The sequence below is a fragment of the Ixodes scapularis genome, unplaced genomic scaffold, assembly GCF_016920785.2.
Source record: "Ixodes scapularis isolate PalLabHiFi unplaced genomic scaffold, ASM1692078v2 PGA_scaffold3__209_contigs__length_174095766, whole genome shotgun sequence".
Classification (NCBI taxonomy): Eukaryota; Metazoa; Arthropoda; class Arachnida; order Ixodida; family Ixodidae; genus Ixodes; species Ixodes scapularis.
The window spans coordinates 134,462,542-134,490,349 of NW_024609868.1; the positions used below are offsets into that span (position 1 = coordinate 134,462,542).

General features: G+C 47.7%; 1 protein-coding gene across 3 annotated transcripts in view; it reads left to right on the plus strand.

Annotated features, from left to right (window-relative positions):
• LOC115324449 overlaps positions 1–23,953 on the plus strand; it is a 48,109-nt gene extending 24,156 nt beyond the window's left edge. For 2 of the 3 annotated variants that reach the window (XM_040222208.3, XM_040222213.3), the window contains 4 exons: positions 14,193–15,609; positions 18,774–18,897; positions 21,537–21,763; positions 23,609–23,953. In XM_040222208.3, coding sequence (XP_040078142.1) covers positions 14,193–15,609; positions 18,774–18,897; positions 21,537–21,741 — 1,746 coding nt within the window. In that variant the 3' untranslated portion in view covers positions 21,742–21,763; positions 23,609–23,953. Of the gene's footprint in view, positions 1–933; positions 1,098–14,192; positions 15,610–18,773; positions 18,898–21,536; positions 21,764–23,608 lie in introns of those variants that run through there. The other variant, XM_040222217.1, reaches the window with a different exon arrangement.
• Positions 23,954–27,808: the final 3,855 nt, after the last annotated feature.

Consider the following 27,808-nt stretch of genomic DNA (forward strand, 5'->3'; position numbering starts at 1 on the left):
TATGTGAAATTCGTGGCATGAAAAACGGTGCTAAAACCGCTTCGTACATGTATTTATGTGCACTGTCGGACACTGTTAGCGCGAACACGGCGTCGGCGCTTTCCACCATGCGGGATATACGTGTCAAACGAACGAAGGACATGTGGAAAACCAAGAGAGACGGCAAGAACTACGCAGTAACACTGAATAAGTAACTCGTTGTGCATGCAGGCGATCAAAATAAATTGGAAGCCACGTAATATAGTCCGATTTGCAATAAATAAGTACTGCTTTATTCTTTCTGCTCACGAATATGTGCAAAGATGCATGTTTTGGGTTCAAATCATCAACCGCACGCTCTAAATATTTGCAAATATGGAAAAGTCGGAAAACAGGTGCCCGATAAAAACTGCCCGGCATAGGAGATAATAAAAAGGCACACCTTTCGCAGTCCACGTACTTTATTTCTTACATTCGAATGTTTTATGTGTTTTAACCGTCGTAAAGATGCACGACGGAGTCATTTTCAAAGAGTGACCGGACGGGCATATTTGCTAGCGAACCTTGAACACACTCTACATTCTTTTCGATCGTTAGTTTGCTTAGAATCGTCGCTTGTCTTTACATACCTGCCATATGGAACATAGGTTTGGGCCTGAAATATAGCGAAGCTTAACATCGCTCAGTGATAATGAAAAATGCTGTAATTAAAGCGATTACACTTTTACAATATTAATAGATGTACATACTATCCGGTACAACCGAAATAATAAAAGTTATTCATGTTATTTTACGGCGAAGAGACAAAATGCACGCGCGTTTTCCCATAGGAATGCACAGGAGCACCGCAAAAGTAGACTGGTTGCTGTCTGCTTCAATTTGCCTCCCGGAAGTCGCATAGACACTAGCGCCAGTTGAACCTCTAGCGTACATTATAATAACTCTATGTGTTCTGTCCTGTGTATGTTGTTTTGATCCCCGGACAAAATCTTGACGTGAGCCTTCTAAGAAAGCAGCAGCAGCGCGTCGAAGTGAGGTCAGCGATGGGAGGTTTGGAGGACAACAAACGGGCCGCTGGCGGATCTGACCTCCGGAGTGCCAAGCGTACGAAGAAGGCGGTACGTACGCGAATCTTCGTGAGAAGTGTGCAGGATGTCACTCTGGCTGTCATGTCGCACGAAATCACTCTGACTGTCATGTCGCACGAAATCAGAAAAAGGTGCTAGCCCTTCTTCGATGATCTTGGCACCGCAAACTATTTCCACGTACTACCGCGGGCTACATAAGCTAGCGTTGACATGAGCTAAAGTGTCTGTACTAAATATTGCGGAGCCGCCTCCGCAAGCGGGGCTTGGGCCGCTGGCATGACCGCCGCGAAGCGACGTGTACGTGTGTGGGCCTGTGGTTCAAAGTGCTTAGAAATGGAATGCGACGTTGAGGTCCCATACCTTGAACTATTTGACAAATTGAGAAACATTAGAGCTTGCGGAAACCGAAAATGCAGAAAAAGTCCAGATCAAGGGTGTCAGCTCACGCCGTCCGCGTGGGTACGCAAAATCCGTAATTTTTACCTCCAAAAAACAAACAAACAAGAAACATTTGGTTTAAAAGAAAACAACACAGCTGGCTAGATTTGTGCCACTAAATAATAGCGGGTTCGTTTCACACGCACCGGCACCGTTCGAGTTCTCTCCCAGAATGCATCGCACTCGCAGAGTGTTGCACGGAGAACTGGACTCAAACGAACATGCCAAATGCACCGAGTGCAGAAGATAAGGTCCCTCTATACTGGAAAGGTAGCGCCCTCTCTCCTCCTCACCCTTTACGTTTCTCTCTTTCTCTCCCTTTGGCACCGCGCGCGCCGTCTAGGGGGTACCAAGAAGGAGAACTAGCAGACAACGGCAGTGTCCTCTCTGCGCATTCAGAGCGCACAATCTTTCGCGTTGCGTATTTGAAAGTGCAGGTTTCTGATGCATTCTTACATTGCATAGTGCCAAGCAAGTGTTAAACACGAAGAAAGATTGAGTTAAACGTGACGGCAACGTTTTCAACCTTCGGATAAAGCTCACAGAACTGAGTACATAGAAAATAGAACACAGCTTTATTTCCACGAGTAACAATGCAACGATATGGTTCTCACGATTGTTGTAAGCACCGTCATTGTCAGTGATTAAATACGTAAGAATGCCTTCATAATATTCGGCCCCACATAATCGTGAAAATTTCTAGATCTTGCAGTCTTCCACGAGCTTAACGACTACAAGCGCGAATTGCGATTGCTGCTGCCTCCGCGCTAAAAAGAGCTTGAAACGCTATAGCAATCGTACCGTAGATAAACATGCATGAGCTACAAAGGACGCTGGACTATTGCGATCATTACTGTCGATCTGGTTTCGACCGGGGCCTTACGAAATTCGGGTGACTGCATGTATAGCAGGGCTAGTTTGTCACTCGTCGCTTTTCATATTCGTTTCCCTTTTTTTTTTTTTGAGGGGGGTTGGGGGGAGGGGGGTACGGTTGACGTTGATGCAGTGCTACTGTATTCCATCTGTAAAGCCCTTCTGTACTTACGAATCGGCGGTGTCGGCTGGCCATACTACTGCAATACCGTTGGAAACTAGTGTTCCTTCGATTATACCGTAACTTCAAGCAATTTTTTTAAGTTTAATGAATTTTGCAGTTATTTGCCAGAAATAAACATAATCTGCACAAGCTACGTAAAAAAAAAAAAAAAAAGATCGTGACAGATTATTCATATGATGACATAGCATCACAGTTTACAAGTTTTGCCTCCTTTTTATATTTACTAAAAGTAAAAATATCCAACTTTGGTTTTGGTCATTACCAGAATGGGGAAAAAAAATTGCAGAGAAAAGGCAACTGACTCAAGATTAAAATATGTGGCATATATTTATTTTCAAATTACCACAGACTACCATAGCCAAGTCAGCAGTGAATGGAAGCACTTATACACATGCTCAGATATACTTTTTACAACAAAGACAATAGATGAAAAATTATTAGAAGGAGCCACTACAGAAATCTAACAGGCAAAACATAAAATTATAAAGAAGGTCTCACACTAGCCAGTTTTAACAAAAAGACAGTACACAGAAGTATTATTAGAAAAAAGCCTCATCTGAAATTTATGTATACAACACTAATATATACGGCAACTCATTACAAAAATGTGAACCCATTTGGCCCACCCGAAAACGCCGCTTCGCGGCGTCCGACTATTCACTAAAGTGTCATTCGGTGAAACGTGGACGTTCGCTAAAACGTCATTCGATCAAGTGAGTGCCTCCCGTCCTTCCCCGGCCGTCCGACAACGCAATCCGTGGCAAAATGCGAAACGGACGTCCAGCTACAAAAAGAAACTAAAAGCTACACGACCAACGACAACAGCAAAACTGGCCCGAACGTCTAAGCAAGTCCGGATCTGTCCGACGCAACGCGAGTCCGGCGTAGCTTGCGGCGCAGCTGGCGACGGGACACACGAGACACGGGAGAATTTGCTGGCTGGATCCTTCATGGCTGCCAAAGGGGCGGAGCGCTAGGAGAAGGTCACGTGCCACACACCGGCCTACCGCTGAGCTCGGCGGCGTGATCAAAGGTTGTCGCTACTTTTCCAGTATAGAGGGACTTTAGCAGAAAACAGATGCTGCCGCCATCTATGTTGTAGAAAAGGTACCAACCTCAAACTGAAACTAGTGCCTTTCTATTCGGAGTAATGGGTGGGAATGCGAGAGTGGCAGTTGCTACCAACGTTTATCTACAAACGTTGGTCGCTGCAACCTCTAGTTCTTATTTGCGATGACTTCAAGCAACTCGGCTGTTGTAGCGATATTTACAGATGGCGTAAATTTCCGCAACCAGCTGTTTACAAAACAGCTGGTCATTACAGGTGGATCAGATAATATTAGCCTTGGTGAGGGCGTCGAGAACGAGAGCTTTCTCGAACAAAATAGGATGGGGCAAGTTAGTTGACATAGGTAAATGTTAAACATGATGATGTTGCCCAAGCCTCGGGTAAAGTCACTATGTTTAGCTTTCTCTGATGCTTATTGGGCAGTCACAGGTTTCCGCTGGAGGAGTTTTGTCGACAAATGTTCAATCTTTCACCCGCACACACATGGTGATAAACATCTCGGGGGCCGCTGATCCGTTTCTTCTGAGCATTACTTTACACACTGGTATATTTCAGCATCTGTACAGCAACAGAGCGACTTAAAACCTGAAAATAAAGCACGATTTGTCAATTGCTTCCTTCATAACATAGCAGACGCTCACAATTACGTGGCCCGTGGGACGCGATTCCTATCAGAAAATCTACTTTTTTTTCTTTTGGTTCAGCGACACATCGTAGCAGACAAACCCTCGTTGTCTGCTCCTGCTCCTTGCTGGAGCGAGGCATGACGGGATTGCATTTTGGCACACTCCCGATTTTCTCGGTGCAGCGAGTGCATGCACGCGTGGGGTGCCAGCGCTGAAGCAAACTCGGAGAGTGCAATCACTCGTGGAGTGCCGGCTGAAACGAACCCGCTCCATGCTGCGAGTGGGCACGCGTGGGCACGAGTGCTGTGAAACAAACTCGCTATAAGGTACGCTTCAGAGTAACGACACATGGCCATATTGTTGCTTAAAATCACGGTTGCCACTTATCTGAAGCTTTATCTGAAATCACAGGAAACGCTTTGCCGTCCTCCACAATTGTTTACTTCGCGACAGAGCAAAGCAATATTACATGAGCTTCCTAACACCGAATCTAATGCTGAGGAAGTCACACTTTTGAATCATGACGATCGGCAGTTGCGTCGGCTCTGCACGAGCACCTAAATGGCGGTGCCCACAATAATTTTGGGGGAGGGAGTGCCGATACTCTAAGCACAGCTCATTTAGTGGCTCTAGCTAGATTCAGTGTGCCGAGATCCCATGAAAGAAGCAGGCTAGCCTCCAAATTTACTAGAACTGTGGCTATCATGGGAGGTTTAACACTCCTTTTCAGCCTAACTTGTCTGACGGCTGAAATCACGGCCTGTGCGAACGAATCTGAGCGAGGCATGTGACAGCGTACCAGCGAGGGTGCGCTCCTCCAGGGGAGAGCTCTTAAAGGGAAACTGACAGGGTATTTATGCTTGCCGAGGTTTTCAGTTACATGTGACATATATGAGAGCCCAACTACCCAAAACAGAATTTGCGGCTCGAAATTCGGTTTCTTTCCGCCCGAAAACCGCCGATCGAGAACTGGCCGGTTTGTGTCGCGCTCACCCTCTTTCCCATGGTGACGGGCCGTTTTCTAAGGTTTCGACGCGACCACCAAATTTAATCAAAGTTGTCGGTCATTGAAGGCACACAGTCAATATTAAAAATAGAAAAAAAAAACATGAAACCCATTTTCTGTAGCTTCCAAAAAGCTGCAAATACATTGATTGAAAAAAAAAAGGTAGCACAGACAATTGGAAGCATCCTGTGCGTTCACTGCATAATTCTCAACATGGCGTCGTTTCGCGTATCGTGGGACCACGACCGGCGTTGGACTCGCAGGTGCGCAGGTGGCAGCGGACGACGGGCATTGGACCTCTACTTCAGAACTGTCGTTCACGGTACCGGTGAATTCTGTCTTCCTTCAAAAGCAAAATTTTGGACCGATCAAAAGAACTGATATTCATCCCGTACGACACGCCCAACCAGCAAGCCGATTGCAGGAAGACGTCGGCGAGCCGTCGTCCCTTTTTGTGGCTGAAGACATCGCTCGCTCAAACGTCAAGCACGAAGCGCGTACTTCAAGTTGAATACACACTTGACGAGGTGCGAATGTGGCCTGCTCGACTTCAAGCCAGGAGTGCATGTACCGAAAAGAAATCGGCAGCAAACTTTCGACATACAGTCTACCGGCTCTATTTCTACGCATGAAAGAGTTCCTTCAGTAGCTCAGGGAAAAGACGTCCGATTCACACGCAGCGGGTGCGGGTTCTATCCCTGGTGTGGGTGTACCATTTCTTTTTTTTTTTTTTTGTCAAGCATTTTGCAATGTTTACATTTCTTTTTTAACAATTATCACTGAAAAATAACAATTGTTGTGGATCATACGTCGCTGAACTAAATGGTATGGGATTCCATTTTTGACATCTGGGAACTCAATGTAGTCACTTTCCACAAAAAGCAAGGAGCATATGAATCGGGTAGCATCCGCTTTCCGAGCTTCGCGTAACTGTTCTACAGTTCAGCCATTGATCCCGACCCATTGATCTTTTGGGAACTTGTGCACTCTGCGCACAATGCCACTGTCAGATGCAGGACATGTGAGGCAGCTCTTCACGCAACATCTTGGGAGTATTCTTTTCAGAGCCGATCACGGGAATTCACCGCACCACTCGGGCACTCACTACTAATTGCCAACACTTAAATGTATAAACAACTCACCTTGAAGTACAGAACAGCGAGCAGAGCAAACATAACTGCAAAGGAATCGCACGGCGAACAAACGCATTTTGTCTGCTACGGTGTAAAAAAAAAAACCACGGTCGGGTGTAGCCACGTGACTTCCGCCATTCACTCTACCCTCTCCACTTCTCCGTGGGGTTCGGGAGTTTCGGTTTCGAGCAGTTGCGTTTTTTGGCTTTATTAAAAAAATTCGCGACGCTGCAGCAAAATATTAATTCGGTAGTATTCCGACACCATAATAAATTGCCTGTTGAGAAAGGAAAACATTTTTTGGGGGGGTGTCAGTGTCCCTTGAAGGCTCTTACGAGTGCAGCTGCAGCTTTAGCACCTAGAAAACAAGGTCCGCTTCTTTCCCCACTAAATTTCATAGAGGGGATCCATGCATTGCCGCGTAGCTTGCGTCGGCGTCGCCGCCTGCGCATCTCTCGACAGGCGGGGCGCTAGTGCGTGCCGACGACAAGACGCATGCGTCTGCCAGCTTGCAGCATACCCTCGTCGAGCTTTAGTGCGGTTGCCGCTCGGGGCGCTGCGGTGATCCACTCGCATGGACATAATGCGTGGGCCTTGACTTCTAGGTGGTATGCGGAGCACAAGTTTGTCTTCTTCTTTTGCAGGGGTTGTGGTGACGTCAGAACGCCAAACTCCGATTGGCTCTGATTGAAGGATAGTGGGTAGACCTCGAGGCAGCTTGCTTTGAGGTCTACCCACTATCCAGTCTTGTACACGTTACTAAAAAAAAGTAATCGATTACAATTACTATTACTTTTGACTAAAAAGTATTCGATTACTTGATTACTCGACGGCAAAAGTAATTGGACATTACTTAGAGAAGTAATCGTTACTTTTACGATTACTTTATTGTGTGAAGACACATCTTTAGCGCTCGTAACAATGAACTACTTCCAACCTATATTTCACATTTGGACATGTATTGAAGAAGAAAAACTGGCTCCCTCTTCGTGGTCGTTGCACCTTCACAATGCGGACGCAAGCAAAGAATTTGTTTGAAGACGTTTAATGATTTGGGCGTTCGCCAGTGTGTGTGTGTGGGGGGGGGGTGGGGGGAAGCGGGTGGGGTCCTAGATCTTGTTAAGCTTGAGCAAGGGTTGTCGCTCAAAGTTTGCGTCGCTCATTTTATTATTCACATGTGGATGAGCTCGCATGTTATACAAAAGAGCAGCAGCTCCAGGATTTGAAACAGATCATGTGTAGTATGTATTAGCGGAAGAGATCGCCCTGACCACTTCTCAACTCGAAACATTGCTTGTCACAAAGACCACGTGGGGGAAATGGGGAAATATTTCAACTGCCTTTGTTATATTTTGCATCCGCTTTAGGCATTCTTCGGTTCTGGTTCTCCTACGGGCTGCGAGTAGGTACCCTAAGCAGGATTTTTTTAATTTTTTTATTTCTGTGTGTGTGTGCGTGAGGGGGCTAGTTTGAACGAAGGACTCGCAAAGCTACATTCTGCTTTCTCAAACTTCGCCCTGAATGGCCTTTGTCACACACTGCGGCTTCCCTGGCGCTTCCCACTCCCAGTCCCAGCTTGAAAAAAAACAAAAAAAAAACAAACATTCCACAGAAATTGTACATAGAAAGAAATTGGCCTTGTTTCCTACAGCTCCAGAAAAATCTTTCTTTTTTCCGTTCGAAAAAAAAAAAAAGTGTTATGTATAATACGAGCAACATTCCACCGCTTTGTGGAACTCTCTACGGCGCCACTCGGGCGATCACATAGTACCGCCATCCCGCCACCGCGGCATCCGGAGATCGGGTTACCCGAGCCGCCCGCAACGCGAGCAGGCTGGGCCATACGAGGATCGTGGAAATAAAAGCAGTTCATACTCAGCCAGCGACTGAAGTGGTCTCCCTCTATATACGGGCCGAGACACCCCAACATAACATTGGCGACGAGAAGCTGGATTCGAACCTACGAAGCCTGACTTCTACGGTGGGACACCGGGCCACACAAGTCATGACGACGGAGCGGACAATCGAGGTTTTCACGGGCAAGTGATGGTCTTCCTGGAGCGAGCGGCTGAGCTTCTACATCGTGGCCAACTCGATCACCGATCCAGTGAAGAAACGTGCACTTTTACTAACCTTGTGTGGCGCGGAGACGTTCGAGACTGTTTGGGCTCTAGTTGCACCAAGAACACCAGATGTCAGTTTTGAAGAACTGGTCTCAACCCTGAGAACGCACTTCGATCCTCAACCGTCTGAACTCTACAGTCGCTACAAATTCCAGCGTCGAGATCAACAGCAAGGCGAGTCGATTAGCAGCTACGTCGCAGCACTAAAGAAACTTGCAGCCGACTGCAATTTTGGAATAGTGACAACAGCGACCACGACTCCCGTATTGACAACGGATTCGTCGGGTCAAGCAACCACGACGACGCCCGTACATACCACCAAACTGCCGCTAGACGTCATGCTACGTGACGGGTTTGTTTGTGGTGTAAAGGACGAGTTCCTGCAGCAGCGCCTGTTTGCGGAAAGGGATCTCACTTTCGAGAAGGCTTTCGAGCTTGCAACCAGAGTCTAAAGCGCTTCAAAACAGCAACAGAGTATCAAGCATAAGACGGACCTCCCCCTCGTTCACAAGACATCGAAGGGAAAAGCTGAGAACCTAGGGTGATCATCCTCTCGACCTTGTTTTCGATGTGAAGGCCAACACAGTCCTTCGACTTGCAGATTCCGTAACGAGGAGTGCTGTTACTGTCACAAGCGTAGACACATTGAAAAGCCTGCATCACGAAGAGAAAGCAGGGTAAAAGTGCAAGCCACAAAAGCAGTCAGCACAACGTGGACTTCACGCCCACAGCAGTCGACCGGCAGCCAGAGGAACATGGAGATTTTTACCATGAGCTCAACAGCGTGACACCGCACAGATCAAGTCCGAAATTCCTTTTGAAATTGAAGATTGAAGGCAAATCACTAGAATTTGAAGTGGATTCCGGTGCCTCGTGTACCCTGATCAGCGAGGAGACGTACCGCAAGGTGTGGCCCCATAACCCTCCTCAGCTCCACGAGGACAACCTGCATTTGCGCACCTGGACCGGAGAAGGCCTGCAACTTCTTGGTGCAGCGCAAGTGTCCGTTCGCTTCAAGTCTAAAGACTTCTTGCTGCCACTACTTGTCATGAAAGGGACGGGATGCAACCTTCTTGGCAGAGATTGGTTTCAAGCGCTTCGGATTCGCGTCTGTGGCATAAACCAAAGGCAGTCAACTCCAGCAGCCTTCATGACACTGGAGATACAAGAGGTCCTTGCACGCCACCCGGATGTCTTTAAAGAAGACATCGACGGTTACACGGGCCCTTTGGTTCACCTGGAACTGGAAGACGGAGCAGCACCCAAGTTTTGCAAGGCTCGTTCTGTCCCCTTGGCCTTGCAAGGACCAATGGAAGAAGAACTTGATCGTTTGCAACATCAAAGCATCCTGGAACCGACGCAACATGCTGAGTGGGCCACACTAGTGGTGTTCGTACGCAAAGGCGACGGCACATTTCGTGTTTGCGGCGATTACAGGAGTACTGTTAACGCAGCCGCAAAGAAGGCATCGTACCGCTTGCCAACAACGACTGAAGTGTTCGCAAATTTGCGCGGTGGAACTGTCTTCTCGACTCTGGATCTGTACCAGGCGTACCAGCAAATGAAGGTTGACAACGAAACTGCTGCTGTGCTCACCATCAACACCACCAAGGGACTGTTCCAAGTCGAACGGCTCCCGTTCGGAATTTCTGCAGCACCAGCCATCTTCCAACGCATGATGGAGACCACACTGGCCGGAATTCCGGGGGTGAGTTTTTACCTTGACGACATCATTGTCAGTGGGAAGGGCACTCTCGAGCATGCGGAACGCCTGGACCAGGTTTTATCGAGGCTAAGCAAGGCAGGACTACGCCTCAAGCAAGAAAAGTGCCGATTTGGCATCGAGTCAGTTGAGTTTTTGGGATACAGAATTGACGCTAAAGGAGTGCACACTACCAAGGAGAAAGTGCAAGCTACCCTTCAAGCGCCCGAGCCAACCGATAAGACATCGCTACAAGCTTTTCTTGGGCTTCTCGCATTCTACAACCGCTTTTTGGAAAACCGCGCGGCAGTTGCCGCCGAGTTGTACAAGCTTTTGGAGAAAAATATGTCCTGGAAATGGGAAAGGAAGCACCAGACTGCTTTTGATGCACTTAAGAGCTTGATTCAACCTTCCACTGTGCTTGCTCATTACGATGAGACAAAGCCTCTTCTCTTGTCTGTCGACGCGTCACCGTACGGAGTCGGTGCCGTGCTTGCCCAGAAAGATGAACTTGGCAGAGAGGCCCCTATAGCTTTCGCATCGCGAACACTGGGAGCCGCGGAAAAGAATTACTCCCAGCTCGACAAGGAAGGCTTGGCAGTAGTTTACGGTGTCGGTCATTTTCACCAGTACATTGCAGGCAGACACGTGACAGCTTTAACAGATCACCAACCTCTGCTTGGCATCTTGGGAGAAAAAAAGCAAGTACCCCAAGTCCTGTCACCTAGGATGACACGATGGTGCCTCAAGCTTGCCACTTACGACCACAATTTAGTCTACAGACCAGGGAGACTCCATCAAAACGCTGATGCACTCAGCAGGTTGCCGCTTCCGGCACAAGTCGACGAGCCCTGTCCCCCGGCGGACGTAGTTATGTTGGCGTCACCTCCAAGTGTCGAACTATTGCCACGTAAACTCGCTCAAATGACCCAACAAGATCCACTCCTGTCTCCAGTGCGCACAGCTATTTCAAGTGGAGAACTGCATAAACTGTCAAAGAAACAGTTTTCACCGTACTGCAGACTCGGCACAGAACTTTCAGCACAACAAGGTTGCCTCCTGAGAGGTTCCAGAGTGGTCATTCCCACAAAGGCGAGGAAAGATGTGCTTGACTTGGCGCATGCAGGTCATAGAGGCGTAGTAGCTATGAAGGCATGCGCACGAGGTTACTTTTGGTGGCCAGGTCTTGACAGCGACATTGAAAGACTGGCAAGAAGCTGCGAAATTTGTCGGCGACACCAGAAGGCACCACCCAAGGCATCAATCCCCGAATGGACGCGCGCGACGACGCCTTGGCAGACCATTCATGCGGACTTCGCTGGCCCCGTGGAGGGGAAGATGCTGCTGATTGTTGTCAACGCGTACAGCAAGTGGCTAGCAGTACGCTGCATGCGCAACATACAGTCAATCACACTGATTGAGGAATTGTGGGAACTCTTCGCAACGTTTGGAGTCCCCGAAAAGATGGCAACGGACAATGGACCATCCTTTGTTTTGTCCGAGGTGGAAGACTTCCTAAAGAAAAATGGTGTGACACATATAACAAGTGCGCCTTACCATCCCACCACAAACGGACAGGCGAAAAGAATGGTCCTCAAGACGAAGCAGGCGTTGGCAAAAAGTCAAACTGAAACAGCAACATTTGCTTGCAGACTGGCAAGGTTCTTACTAAAACAGCACACAACCGTCTGTACAACAACTGGAAAAACACCAGCGGCGCTCATGTTCGGCCGCAAACTTTCTACAGTGCTCACACGCCTACAGCCCCGCATGCCGGAAGAGCCGGCATCGGAATACCGCAGAGAAAAATCACCTAGAGAAGTTACAGTAGGACAACCTGTCTTCGTTCGAAACTTCGTTGGAAACCCTACTTGGATTAAAGGAACCGTTATGAAGAGACTGGGACACCGCTCTTGGCTGGTGAAGTGCGAGAATGGAACGGTTCGTCGACACCTGGATCACATTAAACCCTTGTGCACAAAAGAATCGGACAACGAACTCGACATCGCGCAATTCCAGCAAGGAACCGGTCACAAGCCATGTTCCGGCTCCATATGTTTTACAGCCGGACTTCCCAGCATCGTCCGAATCCAATCGACCTCCAGCGCCCGAGTCCCAAGATGGAGCTCGTGCGCAATCTGACCTGTGCGACACGGTACCTGCCGACCAGTGGAAGAACGAGTCAGCGCCAGTTTCCACTGCGGTGCCGAGACCCCAGCGCGAATGGCGTCCCCCGGACCGCTACGGTGACTCAATCTGAGGAGGAAGGGATGTTATGTATAATACGAGCAACAATCCACCGCTTTGTGAAACTCTCTACGGCGCCACTCGGGCAATCACGTAGTGCCGCCATCCCGCCGCGGCGGCATCCGGAGATCGGGTTACCCGAGCCGCCCACAATGCGAGGAGGCTGGGCCGTACGAGGATCGTGGAAATAAAAGCAGTTCATACTCAGCCAGCGACTGAAGTGGTCTCCCTCTATATACGGGCCGAGACGCCCCAACATAACAAAAAGCAATATTTATTTTTGTCATTTCAGAAAAAAAAGGCATGTGCCGGGGGGGGGGGGGGGTGCTCTGTGGACAAATTGTAATGGTTACAAGTAATTTGATTACTTCAAAAAGTAATCAGATTACTCTTGTGATTACTGCCTAATAAAAGTAATCAACTAATTACAAAATTACTCCAAAAAATAGTCGATTACAAGTAATTTGATTACTTGTAATGCGTACGGTACAAGTCTGCCACTATCCTTCAATCAGAGCGCGACGTTGTTCTGACGTCATTGCAACTCTTGCGCAAGAAGCAGACAACTTGCTTTCCGCATTGCTTGGCGTCACTGCGTGCTTGCAAGACGGTAAAAGATGCGCCGGCCGCAACACTGCCGCGAGCTAGGCTGCACAGCATGGATACACAGGCGACGACATTTTGGGGGGAATGGTGCACACCTTGTCTTCTAGGTCGTATTGGCTGAAGCCAGGGTTTCACCTCTGCTCGGGGTGTAGCCTCTTTCCCTTGCAATTTCGATTAAACATTTCAATTTAGGAAGCATGTTTCCAAGTTTTGGGCTTTTTTTTAATGATCAGAAAATTTTGTTCAAGTTGTGAGGGAAAGTGTGGAAAAGTGGTAATTTTATAGGTTTAGTTTAGTAGGTGCCTGGGCCATTAGCCCCGAGATGTCTGCGTGGCGCCCCCTTATGGCGAACCGGGGTGACGTCACGCCGAGGACAGATCTTTCCCCGACTCGGCTCGCATGCCTTGTGGAGGCTGTAACGACGTTAGCTGTTGGCACGTTCGTTTCTATTTACTTTTTTTTGTGTGCTTTTTTCGTAGGAAGTGTGAACTTTCACATGCAGTTTTATTGAGGTATGGCCTGTAGCTGCAGGCGAAACTTCAACCAATATTTCAGGCGTGGTTGACAGGGCAGACAGCGCATAAATCACAGCTGGTATATAAAAATAAAGAAATATGGCCTCACTTGCAGGAGCATCGCGATAGATTTACATCTTACAATCGATGTAAGATGTAAGTCTTGCATTGATTGACTAATTTAAGTGCAATCAGTCCCGGTATCTCTTTCCATCTCAGAGCCACCATCCCGCAATCATGAGACGTCAAAGTTGCGAACGGCTACTGACTGGATAAAAATGGCGTAGTTGAAGGTTGGACACTCGCGCCTCCGGCGCGAGTGTCCAGCCTTCAACGACGTTTGCACGCCTCATTAGCCTCGGGTGCACACGCGCAGCCAAAGCACGGCGAAAGGCTACGGGGTGCATGCAGGCGATAGAAAGATGCCCCACCGTCCTTCTCCGTCGGTGACCACAGGGCAAGATTCATTACTTTGCGCACTTTTGCCGAACCATTGCGAGCCGTACACCGAAATTGTTTTTGTTTGCAAGTGTTTTCTGTTTCTGAGCGTGCTGGCAGCACCTCGTTGGTGCGCATTTCTTAGAGAGTGTGTTTCTCTTCCAGGACGTCGACGAAGACGCGGCGTCAATGGACCCCGGTTCTGCGGACTCTTCGGCCTCTTCTGCCGGCCGGGGTCTAGCCCCCTCCGGCAGCCCGGCCAAGAAGGTAAAACGGGAAGGCACGAGCGATGCCTTTGACGTTCAAGGTTCCCTCTGTTCGAGCGGTACGAAGGTTCGCGTGAAGCAAGAAGTCGTCGGTGACGACGACGCGGAAGAGGAGGATCCCGTGGACGCTGCCCTGTCCGGCATGGAGTTCTTTCCGGAGCAAGAGGATGCTGGCGAACCCCAGAGTACGACCTCGAGCTTTGCGGGGGTGCGCGTAAAGCAGGAGCCCGTCAGCGACGAGGACACTCATGATTCTTCCGCGCCGGAATGTCGTCCGGAGGAACACGAGGAATTGTCGCATTCGAGCAGCTTCCACTCTGTGACGCCGGGTGGCGTTGAGGTACATGTAAAGCAGGAATATGTTAGCGACGAAGGCGCTTACGGTTCTACGCCAGAGTGTCCTCGTGAGTCGTCGACGAAATCGCTGCTTTCAGGCAGCTTTCACTCCGTAACACCGGGCGGCACGGAGGTGCGTGTAAAGCGGGAGCCTGTCAGCGACGAAGTCACCGGCGTAGAATGCCCTCAGGTGATGCCTGTCGAGGAATCTTTTTTGCGAGGCAGTCGGGTTGCGAGTTTCGGAGGCCCAGAGGTGCTCGTGAAGCTGGAGCACGTTGGCGACAGAGAGGCCGGCAGTCCTTCCGCCGTGCAAGCATCTCGGGAAACCAGCGCCGAATCTTTTATCGTTCCCGACCGGATACAAGATGCTCCAAGCGTGCAAACAATCGAGATCAAACAAGAATCCGGCGGCCAGCTCTTCGTCGTGCAGAGCCCCCGGGAGGTTGCGACGAGCAGCGTGGGTGTCAACGTGAGTGCGAACCAAGGCAGTGCGATTCAAACTTTCGTCGTGTCCGACGTGGCTTCTCTCAACGAGGTGATGCGCGTCGTCCCATCTGGCGCCGACGGCGCTTCCATCCGGAACACTCAGTTTATCGTGGACCGACGGGCCACTACAAACCTGACTTCGGGCAATTCCTTAGCCGACACGAGCCGTGCGGGAACCAGCGCCGCCTCTGGAACGGGACAGCGAGTGTATGTGGCGTCGTACGAAGCCACGAACGGAACAAAGATGATGCGGATCGTGGAGCCCAATTCGGCGGTACTGCCGCAGCCGGCGTATGTCCGGCGTTCCACCCTCGCCGCCCGGCAGCCGACGCATGCGTGGAAGAAAGTGCTGGCCGAGGACCCCACCTCCTCAAATAGGGCTTCCGTGGCTTCCGAGACGAAGGTGGAGAAGGTTGACAAGGGCGTCCAGGCGGACGTCCGGCCCAGGTCGAGAACGGTCAGCGTGCAGACCAACGTTTGCGTGAGGTCCACGTGTGAGTATTCCGTTTAGGGGTCTCACTCTACCGGCCGACCATTTTGCTTTTCGTTTTGGGGTGGGAAAGTTTCGCCACAGCCCTTAGATTGGCCCGTCCGGGATCTCTTCCTTATGCCGTCGGAAAGCTTGCTTTAGGGACGAAGGAAAGCACTCGAGGTGCCTGTGCCGCCAACATCAAGCGATCGAATCGCTTGGAGAAACTGGCGGATGGACGTGGGCTTGGAGAAGTCAACTTAGAGTCGCTGGACGCAACTGTTTTTTTCATAAAACTCCACGGATCCCTCAAAAAGATGAACAATCGGAGACGCCATATATACCTAAACTTCTTTCGTGTTACAGTCTAGTCTCATTAATCTGGATACCTCACCATATAGACAACATTTTTGGAGGCAAACTAAGGTAAATGCGTGCATTTTCATCTCGTTATTGAGGACGGCTCACATTAAAGGGGCTTTTGCAATGGAACGGAGGTGTCCGTATTGACGAGGCATTTTTGTATATAAAAATAATTGAAATACCGTGTGAACGGTGCTACACTGCTTACAAAAAATTATTAAAAATATGTTAAATCTCTTACACTTCTATATTTTCTTTTTTTTTTTTTACTCTTCGATCGATTAGTGCCGCTTGTGGTGACTAAATTTACTATGGCGGAAATCGCCGAAAGTGGTTTCCCTAAGAGCCTCGGTCAGCCGGATGCAGCTGTAGCTTCCACCGTGGTACCGAAAAACTAGCTACACGAGTTGTTGTGGCAGAATGGGAAACTAGGTCTGGGTAGCGAGTAAAATCTGCACAGAGCTGCCGACAAATGGCACTGAGGCACAAATCACGTGGGCCGCAATGCATGCCTTTTGTTGGCAGCGCCACGGACAACTTGAACATTAATTACGGTTTCCCATTTTCTTCTGGCCTTGTCAGGGGTTTATATACTGGCGTCTCTCAAGTCATCTTTGTTTTTTGCCTTCAGATAAAGAAAGTAGAACTATCTCGAGGCATCCTACTGTACTGCTGTGAGAGCATGATCCCTTTTTCGTGAGTGTTTATCTCGTAATTTAGAAATGTTTAAATAAACGCCTATAATTACTGAACTGAGGGTTTTAAATGACACCACTGTACAACCCAGCTAGAAAATGCCCTTTCGAAAACGCATAACCGCCATAGCACAGTCTGTCATAATTGTGACAGTATATTTAAACAAACAAAAAGGAGATTATTGGCTTTGATTGAATAATAGTGATTTGTAGATCACATTATCCTACATGTTCCGACAAATGCATCTGTTTTTGGCCGTCATGATCTAAGGATTCGATGAAGCACACACACCAAACATACCGTAATAACCCGAAAGATGCCCCACCTCGCGAAAGATAACCCACTTCCTAGTTGGCATGATTTGCATTTTTTTTTCAAAAACATCGAAAGATAGCCCACTTCTAGTAAGTACAGGGTCCTGGCCAATGGTGACGTCGGCAGAAATGGTGTCATTTTGCCAAGGCCTCCCGGGCCTTGGCTAAAGTGAACATTGCTGACCGGGAAGGACAGTCGTCTTTGGTTCATGGCCTCTCCCTGCAATCACAAGTTTCACAGGTCACACAATCGAAAACTAGCATTCTTCCAAGTTATTTTTATTGCACGTCAAAAGTTAGTTTACTCCTTATTAATGCGAAAGCAATAACTGTTCCATAGAGTGGAGCCGTCATTGTCTGTAACCGCAAAAAACGGCTGTAAAATTTCTTGCGCCGAACGGCTCTTAAAATGGCTGCGACGCACCAGATTGGCTGCGAAGCGCGGGATAGTTCCAGGGAACGCCGCCCCACAGAGAAGCCCTCTCTTGGTGCCGCGTCCTGCGCACCGCTGCACCAGTGCTTACTCGCCGCTCTCCAAAGCCCGGCCGGCCTCTGCGGAAGATAGCGGGGTGCGCAGTTTGTAAGAATATGCTACATGCTTTCGCATTCCTACGCGTAAGCGATCTTATGATTCCTGCAATTTTTTCACCCGGTTTGCCGTTGATTTTGGGTGGGACATCTTGGGATACTACGGTAGCAGCATTGGCTATGCACTCTTGCAGCACCTGTAGATTAGAACAGTTGTGACAACACAGATACCGTATTTACGTATTTACTCGAATAATAGCTGCACGATTTATGAACAAGGCCATTCTGTCTACTTTCCCTCAAAGCACATATGCAGCCAATCATCACGTTGCGCATAAATAACATAGCGAATAACTAGATCGAGAACACGAGTCTCCCTACAAATTCAATCTTCACGTTATCTCTGTCCTCTAAGCCGCTGGAATCATGCTGTCGAACGCGGTAACTGGCCATCCGCGTGCCTCGCGGAAAAGAGAACCCTCAGGTTTTCTTCATGAACAGTGCGGCTATTACTTGAGTAAATACGGTAAGTCTTAGAGCAAAGAAAACGACAGTTGTGGTGCCATTGATGACAAAGGAATGGTTTTGGGAGGGGGCGACTGCTGGTACAGTCAGGCCGAGAGCACTCACTGCCGGTAGATCATCCAGGACAGTTGTTTGTTCCTTGCAGCTGTCTCTCTTATGTTAAAAAAAAAAATAAAAAAAAACGAGAAAAAAGTTTTTTTGATTTTGTTTGTATTGGTGGAGGTTTCTAAAACCATCTCTTTTTTTTACAAAACAATTCTCTGAAATTTTGAAGAAATAGCCTGCTAGTTTTCTAAGCACATCGTTTGCATTCGAACGGTGCATTCCTCGAAGAAAGATTTGGACGATGTTTTGAGTAAAGAAACAAAGAGGGAAATTTCAAAGATCAGTTTCTTGGTTTATAGATTTCACAGCAGTTTTCCAGCTGCTACTAATCAAGATCTGACCCAGATAGATGGTGTTTCCTTGTATTTAGACAGTTCCTCATGAATCAATTCAGCAACTGATCATAACGGCAGAAGAGAAGGGAAATGGATGCTGACATGGTTGTCGCTCGTGGCCAGCAGCAGCGCATCACATCTCTCTTGGAGTTTGCATCAAAGTTTCAGTTATTGTTTTGGTAAGCTCTGCCGGAGTTTGCGTACCCCTCTATCAGGACGCGGTAATTTATTGGAACATCCTGCAGTTGCCTTCTGTTCGATAATAATGCCTGTTCAGAAATGGCTGTTATCTCATGCTACAATTCTTGTGCACTTTATTCCAGCGGTTCAGACCGACGTGCTGCCCAGTGACGTCGTGATAAAGGCATCCACGGTGTCCCATTGCACCCTGTCTCTGGCGCGCGACCAGTTACCTGGCAGACCTTCATCTTCCAAGGAGTTGGCCATGTAAGTTTCCGTGCTCATTTTGTTAATGGAGAAAACTACTTTGAATGGCTAGCTTTTTTATCCTTAGTCTCATTTGTATGAAATTTGCGGGGCATATTCAAAGCTCTGAAAAAGGATGCGGTTCTAAGTTTAATGTTTATAAATTAGTCCTTCGAGAAGTTACACAAAAGTACATCAAATAAATGCTGCACCCACTGAGGAAAAGCAGCGTGCTTTGGCAACCACATCCTGAGTTTCTACTCGCTTCCAAGAGCCATTTGAGAGGCCAGATTTAAAAGAGAGAGCAAGTCAAACCGTGGAGGGCATTTGCAATTTAATGGCAAACGCTCCTGTCGATCGGAAGTGTGCGTCTGTCGTGTTACGCGGCGAAAAGGGAGAGTGTGCAGAGGCCGGGCAAAGCTCGGACACGGTCGCCGACGACGAACGCTTCTGCCTCCTCCTCGCGGGTCGTATTGCAAACGTTTGCCTGTCCCCGACGGAGCAGTTGGAAACACTGATCTCTATTATATAGACCTTTTCATTTTAGTAGTTGCCTCACCGGCGGACAGAGGGCGCTGACGCACTCGGCGCCATTAGGTTGCTTCAATCTGGTTGATTTCGGTTTCAACGTGAATGCGGCTATGTTGCTGTTTTACATTGTTTTTGCTTAATTTTGTGATACGATTATTTTCCTGGTACCACACAACCAATGAAACAGTGGTATTGAGCCGCTTTGATGACTACGAGGTGTATTTTAGCTTAAATTGTGGGCGTTTTTTACCAACTTCTTTGATGTATATGATTAAGTTTGGCTGCGAAACGCCTGACTGATGTACAGGGAAGAATGCCATTGTGTATGACCGTACCCGATGACACCAGTTTTCAGAAAAACAAACTAATGAAGAGAGTGACATGTGAATGTAAAGGGGGGAGGCATATCGACGGCTTGATTAGCAATGTTCTGAATCGGCCAGAACAGATGAACTCGGAAGTTTACAACTCACTCTTTGGTTTTCGTGGGCCCCCAAACTTTAGCGAACTTCACAGAATAAAAACGTATAGTGTAATGACGCAGGGAATTGATATAAACGTATAATATCGTCTCGGCCTCTTTTTTTTTAAATTTTGTACTCGAGCATGTTTTGACAGGCTGAGTAAGAAATTTCTTAAATTATCAATCCTGCTAAAGTACTCATAGGCGCCATTTCGCGATATTTGCCCCAGGAAATACATTTTCTTTTTTATATGAACATTTGCTTACTCAGGATATGATATGAGTGAAAGGCCCGTCAAATTGGGGCGTCAATCATTGCGAATTTTAGATACTGGCAAAAGTATACAATCTCTTAAACTTCATAAGTAAACCGACCAACCGAATGTCTACGTCGCAAAAAAAAAAAAAAAAGATTGAGACCTGATACACATGTAGGTGTGATATTATGAACAAACAAATCGCTGGATGTTGACGTACCATTACTTTTAGCATCAGATAAAATACAAGTTAAACGTTCGTTGTCTGTCTCCTCCGCGAGCTTCTTCACATAATCAAAAGAAACCGTTTTCGACGTATTATGACTACAAAGAACGATACTTTCAGGGAATACAGATAGTCTCCTTGTGCTGATTATTCTCGACGCCTTGCGATCCTATGTGCGCGATATAAATATACGCGCTTCTTACTGAGAATGTTCCGCCACTATTAGTAAACAAACCTCAGGAGTCGTCAAGTAGACGTATCGGACTACAGTTTCCGAAGTAAGGCAAGCAAGCGCGGTGAAACGCGACGAAAAACACGAATATCAGGCATCCGCCAAGGCGCGGAGGGGAGAGCGGAGCAGCAAGTTGAAGCAACCTAATGGCTGCCGCGTCACGTGATTCCAAGATGGCAGCGCCCATGCGGAGGTGGATGAAAAGGTCTATAAGGTTGGATAGCACATAGTCGCTCTTTGAACAGGGCGCAAGTGAAGCCACCGGACGTTTGATGCTTGTCCCGGAAGTCGGGCATCTGCTCTGGGTTTCCTTGTGCTATCAGTCAATGTTTTGGTCCATACTTTCCGGTGTCTTTGAGTGAATTTTAATAATCATGCTCCGAATTAAATCCCCAAAATGAGGCATTTAAATTTGGGATATATGCTCACTTGATCAACTAGAATCTCAAAATGTTTACATTGAATGGCTTCCCACGATACTTGTCGGGTCTGCATGCGCTCTTACTGCACAACAAGCAGGCTCTCTTGAGGTGAGAAGCGAAAATCCAGCGCCCTCTACGCTTTTCGAACCAGCTCTCTGAAGGGTTACAAAGGCTGCCAAGCGCTGGCTTCCGGGACAAGCCACTTACTTCCGGTGACTTCATACCAGTTTGCTGAATGTGCCATCCAGCCCGCTATAAGGAGTATTCACTAGACGCCATATTTGTAGGTGCTGTTGTGAGCGCATGCTCAGAACGAGCTCACATCAATAGGCTGCTAAGACTAGCACTATTGATGGTGCAGAATGCATGTTGCTAAAGAACTGTGGAAGATTGCTGTCAGCACGCGCTCAGCATTTGCGAAAAAAAGCTATGGCCGCCAGTGAATACTCCCTATAATAGAGATCAGTGGTTGGAAACGCTCAAAAATCTGGGCGCACCGTGAGTAGTCCTCTCCGCTTCCCGCTCGCAGAAGCCGCACAGCGCCCGGAGAGCCCAAGGGCCCCAAGAAGTATGTGGTGTCCGGCAGCTCCCTGCTGCAGCTGCTGGACAAGTGCCAGAACTGCCTGCGCCCCGTGGTGCCCGAGGTGAAGGTGAACGGCACCCTGGTGGAGATGAGCGCCGTCTGCTCCGAGGGACACCTCACCACCTGGCGCAACCAGCCGCCCAAGGCCTAGGCGGCGACTCGGCTCTCTTCGGGTTTGTGTGCCTTGTTTGCGCGCTCCGGGGCGTGGTCGGGCGAATGCGTACGGAGAGCCGTCAAAATGGAACGTCCCAAGTGAAGAGCCGCACTAAAAAGGAGGCGTGGTTTTTAGGCGATTTTTTTTTTTTCTCGGAGGGTGGCAATGGCGAATTCCATTCGTAAAGCGATTGTTCGTTGTGTTTCTTTTTTGTGCGTCTCCCATCGTGAAACGAGTGCCTTGTCCGATGTACGTACATTGTCTTCAGGCTGCCAGAAATGCTAGCGGTCTTTTGTTTTTTGGGTCTTCCGATCTTCTGGACAGGGAGGAAGGTACTTTATAGGGCTAACCGTATTCCGAGCTTCCTTGTCTGCTTTGACCTTTCTATGGTTCGCCGTGATTGTCTGTCCGTTTTTGTGATTAGGATCTGGAAAAGCAAACTTGCAGACTTTTTTTTTTACCGTAGGGTTTGGGTCGGGTCCCGGAATCGTACAAATCATACAGTGCGTTTTGTCTCATTAAAGCGCTATCATGCTTGTGTGTGAGGACAGACAGTTTGTGAAATAAGATTAAAAAAAAGGTCATGTTATGCTGTGCCATGTGACACGATGTCAGGCGACACTTGGCATCATGTGACATCACACTGCGTCACGCTGCACCGATCTGCGTATACAAAGTGGTGTTTTTAGACTTAAAAGATTTGTTCTTAAAATAAGTTGCGAAAGCTACACTAATGTGGTCTTTGCAGGGGAGTTATGCAGCCAGGAAAAAATATTATAGGGGGTTAATTGTCACGATGAGTCGAATAGTAAACTAAAATTCGTCTATTAACTTCTTAATTTTTGCCGATAAACATATAGTTTCAATTAGACACTTGCCGAACATCACTGGAAACCAATAAATCTTTTTATAAATACTTTGAGCGTGTGGGAAGCGCAGTAGTGCGCTAAAGCTACTACTCGTGCAACAGGCACAAGGCTAACGGTAAAAGGTAGAAAAACCGCTCGAGTGTGTTATGGCACCGGTAGCCTTGCACCTGCTGTAAGAGGGGTAACTTGAGCAGTTCACCTTGCTTCCCACATGCTCCAAGTCTTCATAGAATTTACTTATTTAGCGTTCTTCGACGACACTCAAAAAGTTTCTAATTGGAACCATATGTTTGTTTTTACTAACTGAAAAGTTACTTAGTATATCTTAGCTAACCAGCCGACTTGTCTTTACAATTAGCCCCCTTACCGAGAAACTAAGGGAAAGAATGAGACGAGAGAGTGCGTGGGCTTCAGAATGCCGAGCTCTGGTTAGAACGATCAGTGCGTAGGCCTAAAGTCAGCTGCCTTTGTCTGCACTGCTCTCTTCGAATGCGGAACGCCAACGTCCGGTGTTTAGCTTTCGCATTCGGACGCGCTTGACGAGTGCAGTGGAGACAAAGGCGCCTATACTGAGAGAGTGTTCGTGACCACTTGGAGAATGACCAAAATTCGTAAATTGATTATTGCAGTACTAGAGCTCTAAAAATCGCGGAACTTGGTGTACATACTAAGTAGCCTATGATTATTCTGTTTCAAGAATAATCGGTCCTTTTAATTTTCGTGTCCTAGCCCCTTTACGCGCGCCACCGTATAACTCACCTGCACAGACTGCATTAGTGTTGTTTTTACAGCTTTTTAGAAAGAAATCTGTGAAGCCTAAGAAAGAACACCCTGTGTATCGTTAATGTCCTCCGCGTACGAAACATGTGGGTGGTGGATGAAACGAGTGCAATAATTTTCTTTTGTTTATTTCTTTTTTGTGCATGGAAGTCTGCATATCTTAATTTCGAGAGAATGAAGAGCACTGTCTGACTGGTGGTAATTTGATAATGCAGGACACTATCCTCTGCACGGCACAATTCATCGATTGGGAGCCACTGGCTAGGGTCGAAGGCGGCAGCGTGGCAATGGCTCTCTCTGCGCAGCAGTCGGGCATCTTGCAGGACAAGCAGTACTTCACGAGACACGGCTCTCTCCAACGTTGGCAGGCGGTCACACTACTTCGGCCAGTGGCCAAGATCCTCGTGCGCTTTCGTTGGCCTCGGCCAGCCTGTTCCCGGCACTGGAAAGCATCACTTCATCACGGACATGCATCACAGTGTCTGGTGTGTCTGGTTTTGTGTAGAATAATCACCACCTTCACATCCTTCAATAAACTGAGTGATTTTACCGCAGTATTACTCCGTTGCATCTTGTATGTCTCGCTGTAAACACGGTATCTGCCATCCTGTGTGCCGAGCAGCTGAGGGAGAGGAGACAAGAGGGGACGTCGGAACGCCCAGCTGTAGTTGGAAGGATTAGTGGGTAGACCTAAAACTAGCTGCCTTTGTCCCCACTGCGCTCATCGAACGTGGAGCACCGGCGTCCAGCATTTGGCTTTTGCATTCAAACACGTTTGACAAATCCAGCGGAGACAAAGGCAGCTAGCTGGCTTTAGATCTACTACATGCTACCGTATTTTCCGGACCATAGTCCGCACCCGGTGTATAGTCTGCAAAAGCAAATTCAGGGTCAAAAATTATTTTTACTTAGATAGTCCGCGCCCGGTGCATAATCCGCATTTGGTGCTTATTTGACACGAAAATCTTCTCATAGACGGTACCCCTAACAAATGTTTGCTTTCTTAGCTCACAAACAGCCTATCATGTACCCAAATCACCGCTCGTCTCGTCATAATCAATGTTATTGAAAAACAAAATTCCTGTATACTCCGCACTTGCAAATAATCCACACATCTAGTCCGCGGACTATAGTCCGGGAAATACGGTAATCATTCAAATCAGAGTTCAGCATCCTGATGTCCCTTTAGCTCTAGTCTCTTTTTCTCCCTCGGTTCCTCGGTGCATAGCAGAACTAGTTGTGGACATGAGAATGTAAAGCCATCTAGGCTGAGCCTGAAGGTAGTGTTTTTTTGTAGTTTTGAATTTTCCAATGCATCCTAGAGTAATTTAAGTTGGTATGGTGGTGTACGAGGGTCATTCTTTTTTTATTCTGTCATAAGGTCAGGAATGATCAGGGCACACCACATTTGTCCCATACACAATACGATTGGCTACTTAAGAACTACAGCGTGTCCGGGCCCTCCTAAAATTAAGAACATAATTTTACCACAAATATAAACTATGGGTCGCCTAACGCTCAATCTCTGCTCAAATGTAGCACTATTGGTCCAAACCAGATAGCAAAATTTCTAAAGTATCCATTATCTCATTCGAAAAATACAAGTGCTTTTCTGGAAATTCTATGGGGAAGATGGGTCCTGTTTTTGCCTGTTTTCGGTAAATGGCATCATTCGGCTTCATGTATTCCAGAGCCCTGTCGGCGGTCATTTTCCCATTAAAACTTTGAGGAAATCAGTTTTAACTCTTTAATAAAATAATGGTTATATTTGAAAACCTGGCGTCTGGTTGGGACCACAAGGGCTACATTTGGGCAGAGAATCGACATTTGGTGCTGCATAATTTGTTTTAGTGAAAAAGAAAAAAAACAAACAAATTTTTTGTGGACATTTTGTATAATATCCAACTTATACGGCGTGCAAGTTTGTCCGCTCCTTGCGCACTTTGTGTGTTTGTTTACTCACCAAATGGTACCCATGTGCTTTTGTTTAGCCCCGACCTCAACCAATGACGGGTCATGCTTGGCTGCCTCGTCATCGCGCATTCCCTGCATATTCTCCATGTTGCTTTTGGTTTGGCGTTCCCCTAGTGTTCCGATAGGCCAAAGACGATTTTAGCAAAAGGAATACTTGCTGTATTCCTTTTGCTATTGGAACATGCTCCGTACACAGTTATATGATACCAGAAGATGGACTCTCCTAGTGCCTAATATGCTCTTGGACGCAGTGATACATCAGCTGCTGTGCATACCATCGGGTTCAAATGAAATGCGAACAGTGATGGAACTTCGAGCCCACTACCGGCGCAGCTTCCAAGCTTGGGTTGTGCTTGGCGAGGTTGAAACACATTGGAGTAGGACGCACATTTTCGCAGTGCCCTTATTTCAAGCGGCTATCATCAGTGACTCTGCAACCACTATTGATAGCCGCTCGAAATTGGGTCGTGGTAAATAATCTCTGTTGCGGCTCGGGGCCCAGAGAAAGTCGAAATCTCAGTTCTGGCTCTATGACCACTGATGATATCTGCTTGGTATAGGGGCGTGATCAATCATCTTTGTACTAGATTGGGGCCCAGTGGAAATCGTAATCTCAGTTCTGGCTCTATGACTACTGATAATAGCTGCTTTAAACTAGGGCCTGATGAATAATCTGTTTTGGCTAAGGGCCCAGAAGAAGTTGAAATCTCAATTCTGGCTCTATGATCGCTGTCAATAATGATAGGAAAGATCATAGTGTCACATTCAATTGGGGCGCACCACACCGCACCGCACTGCACCGACGGACGCGTCGCGTTCAGATGGCCGTGTCGGTGCGGCTGCACTACGTTCATGGTGCGGCGCACGACACCGTCGCGTTGCTGCACCAGCTGCACCGTCGAAAGGAGACCGTGCAGCTTCGCGCACTGCGGGCCGGTGCGGCCTTGAGCTACCGCTCTCCACCTCTTTGGGCCCCTTCTTTCCCTCGCTTCGTCTTCCTCGTCTCGGTAAACATGGTGGCTCGGGAGACTCTCGCTAGATGGCGCGCGCCGCCGATCCCACTCGCGGCGGATTTTGTTCAATGGTCCACCCTAGAGCCACTAAATGAGCTGCGCTTAGAGTATCGGCACCACGGGGGTAAAGGTGGGTGAGGAGGAGTGGCAAATCCCGTGCGCCGACATCCTGGGTCCCGAGTGAACGATCGCCAACGTTACTAAAACACTCAGTTGGGAAACTCCCATAGAGACAGCTTTGAAAAAGTGGCCCCAATCTGTCTTCGAGCACCGAGCTAATGACGAACACAACGCCACCATTTCTCCCGCAGCGGCCTCCGGAAGAACTGCACGTGACTTCTATTATGGCCATAGAGTTATTATAATGTACGCTAGAGGTTCAACTGGCGCTAGTGTCTATGCGACTTCCGTGACGCAAATTGAAGCAGACAGCAACCAGTCTACTTTTCCAGTCTTCCTGTGTATTCCTATGGGAAAGCGCGCGTGCATTTTGTCTCTTTGCCGGAAAATAACACGGAACACTTTGGTTATTTGGGTCGTACCGAATAGTATGTACCTTGATTAACACTGTAAAAGTGTAATTGCTTTAGTTAGCGCATTTTTCTTCATCAGTGACCTATGTTTAACTTCGCTACATTTCAGTCCCAAACGTGTGTTCCGCAGCAGGTGTGTAAAAACAAGCGACGATTCGAAGCAAAATTACAATCGAAAGGAATGTAGAGTGTGTTCAAGGCTCGCCAGCAATCCGGTGACGCTTATATATTGATAATATGCCAGTCCTGTCACTATATAAAAATGACCCCGTCGTGCATGAGCGGATAAAAACATTCAAAACGTAGAGAATAAAGTTTGTGGGCTATAAAAGTTGTCTCTTCGTATTGCTTTCTCTGCCAAACAGCTTTTATCGGGCACTTGTTCTCAAAGATTTCGAGCATGCGAGTGATATTTTGAACGTAGAACAAGCAGCTTCGCTCAGAGCAGAAAGAATAAAACGGTACTTACTTATTTAAAATAGGAATAGATTACGTGGCCTTCAATTAATTTTGATTGTATACGCACGTGTAGTTACTGATCCGGTGTTACTGCGTAGTTCTTACCGTCTTTTTTAATTTCCAGATCTTTTTCGCACTGAAAAGCGCCGACGTCGTGTTCGCGCTAACAGTGTCCGACAGTGCACATAACTACACGTACGAAGCTGTTTTAGCACCGTCTTTAATGCGATGATTTTGAAAGAAAAACACCGTAACTGACCAATTCTTTCGTCGGCCTGACTGAGAAATGTTCCAAGCTACCTAGTACGTACGAATTATTCGGGATATTTGCTCTTATGATCGAGCGCAGAGAGAAAATGTACTCACTTTTTCCCATAGAAATGCATTACCGGAAGTCAATTTTCGATTGGTTGCTGTCTGCTTCAATTTGCGTCAG